Consider the following 13,304-nt stretch of genomic DNA (forward strand, 5'->3'; position numbering starts at 1 on the left):
TTTTTCGTCAAACAGGTGTCAGGCGTGAACGCCGCAGTTACCGCGGAGCCCGCCACCATCGCCAGGGTGGACTCCAGTCTCGAGACTCCACGGGAAGGGGTTTGGTTCGGCTGGGTTTGGGCTCCCGGGCCCAGCGGCACCTGCACCTGGAGGCGCCCTTGGCTCCGCTCTCGCAGGCCGACCAAGTCCACCCGTCGGCAATGAGCGCCGAGGAGTTCATCTCCCGCATCATGGAGGCGGAGCCGCCAGAGATCTACCTCATGGAGGATCTAAAGAAACCCTTCACCGAGGCCAGCATGATGATGTCGCTTACCAACCTCGCCGACAAGGAGCTGGTCCTCATGATCAGTTGGGCCAAGAAGATTCCAGGTGAGGCCAGGACTGATGATAAACGCCTTACGTGCAGTTCTACATCTTTGCGCAAAATATCCCTCTTGGTCATTTTACTCTAAAGTTATATGTGAATGTACATGACATTTCAAAGGTAGCCTTATTTCATTAAAACGCAGTGCACAGAAAAAGCCGACTGGACCCGAAAGATCTAGAGGCAAATTTGCAGTTTCACGGTTTCGATGTGAATTTGCATGTTCTCCCGCCTCCAGGCTAGTTTCTCTGTGCATTCTCACCAGGTTCTTCATCTTCCTCCGACAGTCCAAAAACAGTCAGTAGATTCATGGAAGTAGGTGTAAATGAGGGAGTGAATGGCTGAATGATTGACAGCTGAATTGTTCATGTAAAAGCCCATCTCTCAGCTCAGCGACAGCTGAGATTGGCTTCAGTCCCGTTGTGACCCTCTGTGCAGCATAGGCAGTGGAAACAATAAAGGATTTTTTTATTTATTTTAGGAACTGATTCTAGACAAATGTATTCATTATCTTGAAATTTTTTTTTTTTTTCCAAAATTTAAAAATGAAAAAAGCGATTTCTCGCATTCATTTCTTCTCAGCAAGGGGTTAACTCTCGCCACTTGCTTAGCAGAGATCTATCGGCATATCTACATTATTTATTCAAAACAGTGACTACTTCTGGGTGAAAGAACCATTCCAAGGTGAAGGCCAGGATAAACATTCCTCGCTGGCGGATTCGAGGAAACGCACAACTGGCATCAAAGTCACGTTTGCCAACGGAAATGGACAGAAGGTTGAAGGCAGGACCGCGTCCGCCAGTCTTTGAAGGCGCTGTCTGCCTTGCACTCAGGTCCGTCGTGTCTGGAAAAACAAACCCCGAAAAGAAACAGTGACAGAATGAATGAAGTGGAGAAACCTCGGTGAGAGGGGTTCACGTCCCAAATAATAACCCGCCCTCCTGTGGCGTTCCCCTTACTTTCGTTTCTCCTTTTCATGCGGCTCCTTCCCTCTTCTCTCCTCCTCTTCCTCACCACGGGGGCCTTGTTCGGCCCAGCAGGTAACTTATCAGGAGAGGTGTTAAAGGGAGAGGGCTCACAAAGACTCGCTGTTTTGAAGTAGCCCAAAAAAAAGACCATTATCCATCTTTTTCTGCGCTCAGGCAGGTGAAAATGAACGCGCGTTGTATGATTTCCATGAGCACCGACAGTCGAGCGAAGAGCCTGGCAACAGCAAGATATACTATCTCCACATCGACATATTGAAAGTAAACCAGAACTTTTATTACAAAGTTATTGTACTATAATTACTTCACATGGTAGGTTTCTCACCATCCGAGAAAATTTGGATGTTACGACCTTCAATATGATTGTTTTTTTTGTATCATACCTTTAATTGCACTTAGCTACACTCAGTTAGTTATCTAATATCACTCATATCTGTATGACTTCAGCACAGTTAAAGAATAAACTTGGATTTGGCTGGTAGCTTGCTGTAATTTAATCAAAATTGTGATTAAATATCAATCAATAGTCAACTTAAACTACCTGGCGGAACTAATTTGCTGCCTTAAACCGCAAGTTATATATACCGGACAAATAGGAAGGAAGAGCCATCGAACCGTCTAAGAAACATGAGCCCTATATCTTTTTTGATTTGACCTCAACTTGTTGAATGCAGCAGGATTCAGTGCCAACAATGCTGCGATTTTTGGCTCGTGTTTTGACTGGAATGAGGCAGAAACAAGAATTTATAGCCTAATATGATACACTAAGTAAAATAAATTTATATTTTACTAAATTTAATTTTCTTATCCATACATTTTATTTAAGGTTTGTATAGAATTAGTTTTTTTTTCTGTGCTAATCTATGCAGATGATATCATTTTCATAATGCCCTTGATTTCTTGAAAAAAAATGCCTTTTTTTTTTTTCCTCTTGTGAGCATATTAACTTTTGCCAAACATGCAGTGTATCACAAAACATTCAATAAGTAGCCAATGTTGCACATCGGGCTCTAAGGTGCCGTGTTCCCTCAGGCTTTGTGGAGCTGAGCCTGGCTGACCAGATCCACCTGTTGAAATGCTGCTGGCTGGAGATACTGATGCTGGGCTTGATGTGGAGGTCCGTCGACCACCCGGGAAAACTCATCTTCTCCCCAGACTTCAAGCTCAACCGGTGAGGAGGACCTATACACACTATCACACCCACCCAGATGTTTTACAAAAAAAATTAAAATCAAGTAACAAATAAAAAGTTTGCCTTATTTTAAAGAGCCTCAGAATCCACCTGAAATGAGTTCTTTAAGATCCAAACATCCACCACCTCAAATTTCACTATTTCATGTTTTCACGCATCCAAAAAGGTAATTTTTTTATTTCAGAAAATGAGGGTTTGATGATGAAGAATGGCTGCAGATTAAAAAAAAAAAAAAAAGACATTAAAATGAACGAACTCTGTGTCGGAACTAATGTCTTTTACATGGATAAAATGCCTGGAAAAAAGTTAGAAATGACAGAGAAAGGTGTATCACAATATACATAATAATAATAATAAGAAGAAGAAGAAGAAGAAAAAGAACTTAGACTTTGATTCTTTGATTAATTTACCTTTAAATTGGGCTAATGTATATTGAAATGAACCTAAATGACCTCAAATTAGCATGAAAATATAGAGTATTTAAGGAACTGAATTCTAGATAGTTTGAAGGAAAATAAATTTTAATATTCTGATCAATTAATCCCGAATTATCTTTTGAAAAATCTCATAAAATCATTGTTATATGAGGAAACAAGTTGTAATATTTGGCAGTGAATATTTCCAAATTTTAAGATAATATAGTAAAAAGCAGACGTAAAAATTCACCTCAATATTTTGATTATAATGTGAGGCATTATCTTGAAAATTATGTCTCAGTAATGGGAAAAATATATAATAACATGATGATAAAGTTGTCATCACACAAGTAAAGTTATAAAGTAAATAATGTCATTTTATTTTAGGATTTCACATGATTTTTACTTCAAATTTTCTTGCTCAAATGAGAATTTTTTCCAAGTAATTTTTCCAGTATATTTTGTTTTTTTAAAAAAAAAGCAGCTTTTTCTTTTCCTTTCTTTTTTTATTGTAAATCAACAAAGCACCAGCAGCTGCTTCTTCCTGTCGACCTGCCAGTCGGGCAGGCTGACAGCAGCGTTTCTCAGCTTCCATAACAGTGGAAACCGTCATGATGCACTGAACTCAGCCTTGTCCATTAGCCGGTCAGCTCTTTTCTCCTTGGACACACCAGGAAAACATCCTGTGGGTGACTTTGGGAGATTAACGGGGGACAAATCCCAACCGTACGACAATTCAGTTCACTAATCTGAGTAGCAGAACCTGAGGGGGAACCGGATCTTTCCTGAATGGTTGTTACAAACCCGCTGGACACAATACTATGAACCAGTAATGATTCTAAAAAAATAACCCAAAATCATTGAAAATTTTGCTTAAGAATTGTCCTGTATTAACATGGAAATAAACAGAACATCTAGTACAAAATTTCAGACAATATTTAAGAGCGGTGACGGGAAAGTCATTAAAAAAAAAAAAACTACTTAAGATTGAGAGAAAAATACTCCACAGCATGGAGGTGCAGTGGTAAGTGCTGCCGTCTCACAGCACGAAGGTCCCCTGGTTCGATTCCCGACGGGGAGGCCTTTCTGCGTGCGGTTCGCATGTTCCGTTTCCATGCAGGTTTTCTCCAGTTTCCTCCTACAGTCCAAAAACGTGCTGGAGGTTAAGTGGAGTACATTGATGTGCTCAGATGTGTGAATGGTTGTTTGTCTATATATGGTCCTGCGATTGACTGGCGAGCGGCGCAGGGTGTACCCTGCCTCTGGCACGATGACCCCTGGGATAGGCTCCAGCACTCCTGTGACACTAACTGTAGGATCTGTAGGATAGGTGCTAGATGATGGATGGATGTTTCTTATTATTCACCACCCCTCATTTTTCTGATCAGTGTCATTTGAGACCACTAGCAAGCGCCCGTAGTCAGTGAAGTGGCAGAGGAGCTGTTTTCTTCCGGGAGCAGGCTTTATGTGTGTGTGTGTGTGTGTGTGTATAAAAAAAAAGTTTGTTTATATGTACTGTTTTTAAATAAATGTGTGATAAAAGAGTATCAGCCAGAATGAAAGGAAAGGTGGTGAGACCAGTGATGTTGTATGGTTTAGAGACTGTGGCATCGAGGAAAGGACAGGAAGCAGAGCTGTGGAGGGAGCAGACATGAACATGGTGAGGTTTTCTTTGGGAGTGTGGAGCAGGGATAGGATCAGGAATGAGTCCATCAGAGGGACAGCATATGTTAGATGTTCTGGAGAGAAGGTCAGAGCTGAGATGGTTTGATAGTTTGGTAATGTACAGGTATATATTGGTAGAAGGATGCTGAGCTGTGTGTGTGTGTTTGTGTGTGTGTGTGTGTGTGTGTAATCTGCAGGGAGGAGGGTCAGTGTGTTGAGGGTATCATGGAGATCTTTGACATGCTGCTCGCCGCCACGTCTCGATTCAGGGAGCTGAAGCTGCAGAGAGAGGAGTACGTCTGTCTGAAGGCCATGATTCTGCTCAACTCCAGTGAGAGACACACACACACACTCACACACACACACACACTCACTCTAGTGTAGAATCAGCAACTTTAAGGACAAACTTGGTTTTATTATGTATTAGAATAATTAAGGAATAGGTAGAGGGAGTCAATACGACACTGATGAATATTTGAATAAATACACGACTACATGATAAACATAATTTTGAATTGAAGATAAAAATCTGTTATTGACGTTTTGCCACCTCACGTTAACACAAGAGGGAGTAGATTGAGGGGTAGATGGGGGGCTTCATTCAAGACATTTTACAAAATTTTACTTATATATTTTCACTATTCGAACAGTGAAATTACATTAAAAAATGATATAAAACAAGGATCATGTTCAGGCTGATTTTCAGTTCCATCATGTTTGTAGGTTTTTTTTTTTTTTGCATTTTTTTTTGGTTTCTTTACTGGCCGTTCTGTGTACTTAAGGCCGGGGTAAATCCCACTGCCCTGACCGTTGACCTTTAGCCTCCACCTAGAGGGGGGGAACATCCACACGGCTTCATCGTCTCAATTGATTTTAAATCCAATAAAAACCCAATGTCGTTTTGCTAATTCAAAGATATGTTCGTTTCAAGAACACAGAGCGCCTCCTGCAGGAAGCAGATGGATACTACCTGCTTTTCAGGAATTTTCTCTTAGGTAGCTTGTTGTGGAATTTGTTCGCAATTTTATGTCAATTCCTTTTAATTTTTGGGGGGGTAGTGATATAAATCTATTATCTTGCACCATATTATTTCAAATATGTATTTGATAATTTTCAAATACGTTAAAAACATTTTTTTCATTTTAAGTTACTAGCATTTCTGTATTTTTTTCTGATATTCTTATTCCAATTTGTATTTACTTTCTTGTAATATTTAGGTAGGTCATTTATTTCTATTAATTGATTATTACGTTTTTCATCCAAAGTATAATTAGTTTTAGGAAATGTATTCAACTGTTTTTATTTCATCCCAATTTTTTTTTTCTTCAAAGGATTACAAGCCGTTTATTAAAAATATTATTTAGACTTTTATAATAATTCTATATAACTCCATTGTAAAAATCTGCAATTTTTTACGGGCTATACATGTTTCAATTTAATTGATTTTCAATTTTGTATGTAATTTCTTTCATTTTTTGTGTCACTGTGTTAAGTTTTTCCCAAAATTTGAGAAACAATTTGGGGAAAATTTTGAGGAATTTAATCTGTTGATTTCTGCCTAATGTTTAATTTACAACCCTTTCTTAGTGGGGAAAAATGATCATTTCTTCTGAATTTTTTTCACATTTTTGTTTTGGTCTTCTTTTCCTTTTTAATAGAGATAACTTCATTTTTATACCATATTTCTACATTTTGTTGTGATTTCTTTCGTTTTTGTTAATTCATTTTTAATTTCTATGTTTTTTTCACATTTCCTCAACTATAGATTAATCACTTTACTTTTGGGGGATTTTCTTTTAAGATTTTGATTATCAGGTTGCTGTTTTTGATTTTGATGCATTTCTTTCAAAATCAATTTTAAACCTGTTTTAGAGGTCTTCCTTATTTGGAAGGCAATTTTTTCCTATCAAGTATCCTTGATTAGTTTTATATAATTCTAGAAATAATCAGTTCTTATTTCAAATTTTCAGTTTTTTCATGAGATGTATTGTTTTTCTTCATCAATCTTTTAAATATCAGATTTTTTTTTTTTTTTACATTTACTTCGTTATTAATCCATTTCCATTTTCAGACCGTTTTTCAGCTGATAACACTCAGCGCTGGAAACACACAACCCCGCCTGATTTCGCTCATCTGCAGTGAAAAAGTCCAAATTGCGCAAGACATGATAGCAGAGAATCCAGAAAAGACTGGAAGTAAATTTATGATTCTGTTCTGTGGGACAGAACTGTGGACTCCCTCCCCCTCCACCAGCTCCAGGATTAGATGTTCCTCATCGGGTCCAGACCAGATGTCTGACTCCGGCAGGTTTAATAAAGCCGTATTTGACTGGAGCAAATGTCAAGGCATCAATTTGCCTTTCAGGCAGAGAGAAGAAAAAAAAAACAAAACAAACAAAATGAAATTAGAAGAGTGCTAATTCTTCTTCCCTTTATGCTCGTTTCCCCAGTAAGAGAGGTTCTCATGCAGATTCTTTGCTGTTTATTGTAAAATCTAGTTGTAAGAACGACACCTCTTCATTTAAAAATAACACAATAAGCGGACAAGTCTGGTTGTCACGGTAATAAGTACAACGACCAACGACGCCTGAAAAACTTTGCTGTGGAACATTTTGTGTGTCAGATCTGTGCAGCAGCTCCCCGCAGACGGCCGAGCAGCTGGAGAGCAGGAACAAGCTGCTGCGCCTCCTGGACTCTGTGATCGATGCGCTGGTCTGGGCCATTTCCAAGATGGGCCTGTCCAGCCAGCAGCAGACTCTGCGACTCGGTCACCTGACCATGCTGCTGTCGCACATCCGCCATGTAAGGTAGGTCTGATAGAGGTCTGCAGAAGATCCTTGTTGACATCAGGGCAACATCAAACAAGTCAAGAGAAGCAGATCCAGCATTCTGTCTAGATCTTATGGACAAAGGATTTCCTTCAGAAGCTTGGAAGCACAGGAACACCAGAGTACAGTTTTTTATTGTAAACTTAAAACAAAAGGCCAGAGATTCATTTTCATTCTGCTTCTTTTTCTCATTCGATGTTGACAGCGGCTCTCTGAAGACGCTTCCTTTAGCAGAACATTCCCAGGGGAATGGATGGGCAAAAAAACCTTTTTTTTGTTTTTTTTTATTTCTCTGGCAGCAACAAGGGCATGGACCACCTGTCCACCATGAAGAGGAAGAACGTGGTGCTTGTCTATGACCTCCTGCTGGAGATGCTGGACGCTAACACGTCGGCCAGCAGCCACGCCGCCTCCTCCTCGCCGGGCTCCGACTCCTACTGTGACCAGTACCAGTTCCCCTCTCAGCCCCCGGACCAGGACGCCGGCCCTGCCCAGGCCTTAATCTTGGACCGACAGCTGCAGATGTTGCCCCACCGCTGCACACCGCCGACGCAGGGTCTCGCCGCTGCTCAGCCGCCCACAGAAACCGCTGAGTGAGTCTTAGTAATGCATTTCCTGTTTCAGAGGTCATCTCTCGTAAATTAAGTTTTCTCATCAGAATAATTTTCGCGGAAAAAAACAACTTATTTATTCATTTCTAAATTCAATAAAAATGACCTTCAATTTTCTCCTGCAACCATCCTTTCAAAAGAAATTACTCCTATTCCTGCTATTGATTTTCTCCAATGTTCTCCCCCCGCAGCTTCATCCATCCAGAGAATTGGTCACTCGATCCGACTGAACCAAACGACTTCATCCTCCCAGGGCGGGTCATCATGGAAACCCCTCTGGAGGGCCGAGTGGACTGAAACTTGACGCTTTCCTCTTCACCCAACGATTCAAAATCAAAAAGACAAAAAAAGAGAACGGTGCCGTCCCTGTCAAACCTTCCTATCGTCTCTTGTTGAGATGTTTCCGATGTTTTTCTTGGATTTACAAAAACAACTTTTGGATCAGAATGTATATTTTATTGTGCATCAATTGGTATTTCTTTGTAAATGTGCACTACAGCCGGCGCCAGTGAGGTTCACCACCGCCCGTCCGCTTGGTTTTGATATAGTGTTTGTTTTTGTTTTTTGTTTTTCACCTGGATGTAAAAGATCTGGATCAAAAATTGTTCTCTATTAAGGAAGACTGACGAAGGTAATAATACACCTTCAAAAAAAAAAAAAAAAAAAAAAAAAGGTAAAAGAAAAAGGCAGTTTCTTGTCACGTTGTTTTCTCTGCTCGGTTGTAGCTCCAGTGTTTTGACCTGTTTGTCCGGGACTTTTCATATTTCTACTCTTTGTACAAACCACCAGGTGGCAGCATTGAGGTCACATTTTCTCACAACACAACAAAAAAGAATCTCTGAATTCGCTAATTCTTCTGTCCTGTCTGGCCACACTGAGGCTGCCGTTACATGGAAAAATGAGGCGCTTGGAGAGTTTTTGATTTCGGACACATCGGAAGTGTTGAATTAGCATTCACGAAAAAGCGAATGCTAAAATTCAAACTGTGAAAACACTTTTTTTTTTTTTTTTTTTTACATTTTCAACACTTAATTTATATTAGCATCCTGATAGCCCAGATGGGTTGTTTGCAAGTGTACGCAGCAAGCTGATGCTAGTTTGATTGTGTTAAGTATATCATTTGCACATGTTAGCAACATACTAAACTAACAAAATGGACCGGACGCCAGTCCTAATGCATTAACAAGTGCAGGAAGAAATACTGGAAAAAAACATCTGCCACTTTATGCTTCCCAAGTCAAACTGAGTTATTGCACACGTCGTTAAATGTACTAACCTAGCCAGTTCACCAAATTTAACAATTTTTGGGACGTGTAAAAAGTGAGTTGTCAACGACTGTCAGTATTACCAGTTTGGCCGGTTGCGAATTCACAGCTCAAGATAATGGAAGAGAAAAGTGTACCCCCTTTTTGGATAAAGAAAATCTGTCAGTTCATGTGACTTGTTCCCAGCAGTAGAAGTAAAGGGCTAAAAAAAAAAAATTCAGTGTAAAAGCTTAACAATTTGCATTCATGCGAAAACCTGGAAAATAGAGCCCAGTAATTGTACGAGCACTGAGGCTGTAATTTTTAAAACTTGGGAAAATTAAGAGCATCGTTTTTCTTTTGCCCTTGAAACAGACTGTGTGTTGGACTAATACTGTTAAAAATCTATCGGCAATTTTTTATTTTTTATTTTTTTATTTTGTTTTTGCTATTTCAAGCTGTTTTTTAATTCGCTGCATAACTTCATGTGCAGCACTTTCCATCATCTCTTGGGTTTTTCTAGGCACGATGAGATTTTCATGAGTTCTTCTGCGCTTGGATGGTCTTGGTTTTTTGACAGAGCTTCATTTCTATCGATGTTAAAAAAAAAAAAAAAAAAAAAAAAAAACGCTGATGGAAAACTAACAGACACACACATTTGCCTCCTGATATGTCCATCCTCCTGTGTGGTGGACAAGTTACTTCAAATTGTCCTTCTATTGGTTTTGAACCCCTTCCCGGCCAGAGCAGGACTTTCTTCATTTTATTCCCGAGTGTAAAAGCAGCCTCTGAGCCAGGCAACACTAATGCTGATAGCGGACAGATATATGTTCACAGTTCTCCTTCCTGAACTCTGAGGTTTTGTGCATGCCTAAACACCCACCCACCCACCCACACACACACACACACACACACACAAACACATTTTTTTAAAATATGCATGTAAAAGCCAATGTCTGGTTTGTTTTGTTTTCTCTCTGTATCGCAGCAACAGAAAAACATAACGATGGCAAACTGATGGTAAAAATGCTGTTTATTGTCAGTCCGAAAAAAAAAGACAATCGCTACATCCCATAAATACATGTTCACAAAAATAAATCAAACTTTACACGCTCTTGCTGTGTGGTTTTGTTTTCTGTCAGGTCTCAGGACAGACGGCGGAGAACCAGAGCTTTATTTACAGGGTTTGCAGCGCTGCTACGCTGACTGATTGTGCATGTCGACATACATTCATTGCCCGTAGGATTTCTCACATTCATGTTCGATTCTCTGAATTGGTCCTTTGCCTTTTATTGTTAATTCTTCATGGTAACTGCAAGTGGAAAGAGCATTTCAAAGCAGCAGTTAGGGTAAAAAAATCAACACTTCATGTGACAAGTGACAACAATACTTTTAGAATATACTTTTTAAACCTCTATGACAACTCTTGACAATAGTTAAAAAGTTAGGTCTAAGGAAAGAAAGATCTTTAAAAAAGTCCGCAAAGGATAAATTCGTTGTTGAGTACTAGACGCTGGAGTGAAAATGGCTTCTGAACATAAAAGCTCCTTTCCATGTTATTTTTTTTTTAAAAAATACTGCACTGAGTAGAAAGTTGTGAAAGGTTGATTTTAAATTGATCCCAGCAGCTTCTGAGCCCCCGAGGTTTGGTTCTGACTTAAAATGCCCAGTGCCACCTGTCAAATCACTGCTAGCTGGTTTAGCCAATCAGTTTGAGCTGACTGTCGCGTTCGGGTTTAAGAACCTCGAACTCATTTCAGCAGAAGACACTGTAAGCAGCGGGCGATGAAGACGACCAACGTCAGAGGCCAGGTGGAGCAGAGAGGACGATGTTCACTACATGATATATAAACTATATATTTTCCTAACGTTAGCTATGTTGAAATGATACACTTGATGTTGCAGAGAAGAGGTTTGGTCCGAAGGCCAAATCACATTGACCATCCATTTGAGGAGAGCGAAAAATTCAACTTAAAAGAAGGCAGGAAAACATTTGCACCAAGGCCTGATGGATAAACTTTTATGCTAGATTTTTTTTGTGTCATAACTTCATGACTGTCATCCTGGAGAATGCGAATGGTGATGAAGTAACAGTCTAAAACTTCACAAAAGCTAAAGTACCAAAACAGATTCATTACGTTTATGGATTGTTGGCTTTATGGATGGATGATACTCTAGTTAGGGAGGTCAAAATATTGAGGTCTGCTGTCTGTCATGTATTTGCACATTTTGGCCACTAGGGCACATAATCTCACAAATCTCTCTGGTTTTACATTTTACACGGTCTGTGTAAAATGTGACACGGATCAGACAAAAATGTCTGTTTTGGTTTGGAACACTGTTAAAACTCTTTGAAAAAAAAAACAAGCCAAACATTTTGACAAGAAAAAAATGTGACTAAAAACAAACATAGCTTCAAACAACTCGTGCAGTGAAAAGATAAAAGTTGAAATAAATCTTTTTTTTTGGCGTTATGTTTCCACGATCACTATTAGAAAACACACCGGTCGGTGGAGGAAGAAGCCCGGGAGCGACCAGGTGTCACAGGTTTCACACAAAATTCATTAAAAAAAACTTATATAATAACAATAAGCTTTGCCTAGGCTCTGAGGATTCAATATTATGTACAAAATTCAATAAAATCATTTTAAAAAGTTAAGGGTCATCTGATATTGTTGTGAACCAACAAGGTGTGCCTGCAAACTCCCGCCACTGAATAACAAAACAATGTCAGATCTTAGAAAATTTTGAGAAAATTTTCAATTTCAATTTTTTTTTTTTTTTAATTTTAAAATCACAACTAAGAGCCAGAAAAGAAAAACACACGCACATCCGCTGCCCAGTTAGGGATGGGTGTGTGTTTTTCTTTTGGCTGGATTTTGTGCTGGATAAAAAAAAATAATAAAAAAAATCGACTTAGTTGAGTTTTGAAAATATCCGCACACAAAAATGCACATTTCTCCGGTAAGCATCTGAGGAAGAGTCTAGTCTTTGCTCGAAACATCATGCATGCGAGATAAAGTTTTTTGTGTTTTGTGTAAAATAAATCATCTTTTCCTTTTGGAGCGTTTTTGATGTGCAGATTTTTTTTAACACAACAACAAACCCAAAGTGTGATCTTTGCTGTGTAGGAAACATGCAGCAGACAACGACCCCAGCCCCTCGCCACCCAGAGAACAGAACCAGGTAGAAAATAGCCACCGGTTCTCTCCTTGGGATATGTTTTGGTAATCACTGGCAGCTGCAGGTTCTAACTGCCTTGAAAGCACTGTAAAAAAAATTAGGAAACGTCAAGTCGGTAATAAAAAAAAAAATCCTCAGCATTCCTCCTTCAGGCAGACGGGGTCACCATGTGTCCAGGTTGGTTTGAAAAGATAAATTAAAGAATCCAAACTGGTTGCATATGGCTTTCTGAGCTCCTGAAGAATAAATAAATACCTTAAATTACAAAAATCAAAAAAAAAAAAAAAAAAAAAAAAAAAAAAAGAAAAATTGTCTTCAGATAGGAAGGGTGGTGGTTCTTCAGGTGGAAGCCTCCAACCTCGTCACCGAGGCAACGCTCACGTGGGTGGGGGTCCATTGGTGTAATGCAACATGGGGTAGAAGGAGCGGGCGAAGTTGTTGGACAGAGTGCAGCTGGAGTCGTCCTCTGCGAACGGGACCAGGCAGGCCAGGACGAGCAGCAGCAAGAACAGCAGGTGGAGGGGAAACGCCGCCCTCAGGAGCCGGTACAGGAAGGGACGGCGCGGGGCCGAATCCCGCCGCTCCTCCCTGGCCGGGGGGGGGGAGAAGATCAGGTTGGTTGAGCGTTTATGTTGTTACAAAAGGCATTTCATGGAAGTGGTTAATGGAAAAGATGTTCCAGTACTCATTCATTCATGTATTAGAGGCAGAGCTTAACCTGGCCAGGTCAACCATAAGGACACCAACTGCCTGCTCTCTCCTTCACACCCGCGGACAACATATAATCTTCCTTAAAAGCCCCGATGTCTGTTTTGG

General features: G+C 39.9%; 2 protein-coding genes across 6 annotated transcripts in view; one reads left to right on the forward strand and one right to left on the reverse strand.

The window, feature by feature from the left end:
• The window catches only part of esr2b (estrogen receptor 2b), a 30,860-nt gene extending 20,441 nt beyond the window's left edge, over positions 1-10,419 (forward strand). For all 5 annotated transcript variants that reach the window (XM_086151652.1, XM_086151661.1, XM_086151686.1 and 2 more), the window contains exons 5-10: positions 16-369; positions 2,383-2,521; positions 4,821-4,954; positions 7,246-7,429; positions 7,750-8,043; positions 8,253-10,419. In XM_086151652.1, the coding sequence (XP_086007778.1) occupies positions 16-369; positions 2,383-2,521; positions 4,821-4,954; positions 7,246-7,429; positions 7,750-8,043; positions 8,253-8,358 (1,211 nt within the window). In that variant the 3' untranslated portion in view covers positions 8,359-10,419. The remainder of the gene's footprint in view (positions 1-15; positions 370-2,382; positions 2,522-4,820; positions 4,955-7,245; positions 7,430-7,749; positions 8,044-8,252) is intronic.
• syne2b (spectrin repeat containing, nuclear envelope 2b) overlaps positions 10,321-13,304 on the reverse strand; it is a 140,106-nt gene continuing 137,122 nt past the window's right edge. The window contains exon 126 of the mRNA XM_086147898.1: positions 10,321-13,076. Coding sequence (XP_086004024.1) covers positions 12,866-13,076 — 211 coding nt within the window. The 3' untranslated portion in view covers positions 10,321-12,865. The remainder of the gene's footprint in view (positions 13,077-13,304) is intronic.

The sequence above is a fragment of the Fistularia commersonii genome, chromosome 1, assembly GCF_037954325.1.
Source record: "Fistularia commersonii isolate RoL2024-O1a breed Wild chromosome 1, RoL_Fcom_v1.0, whole genome shotgun sequence".
Lineage (NCBI taxonomy): Eukaryota > Metazoa > Chordata > Actinopteri > Syngnathiformes > Fistulariidae > Fistularia > Fistularia commersonii.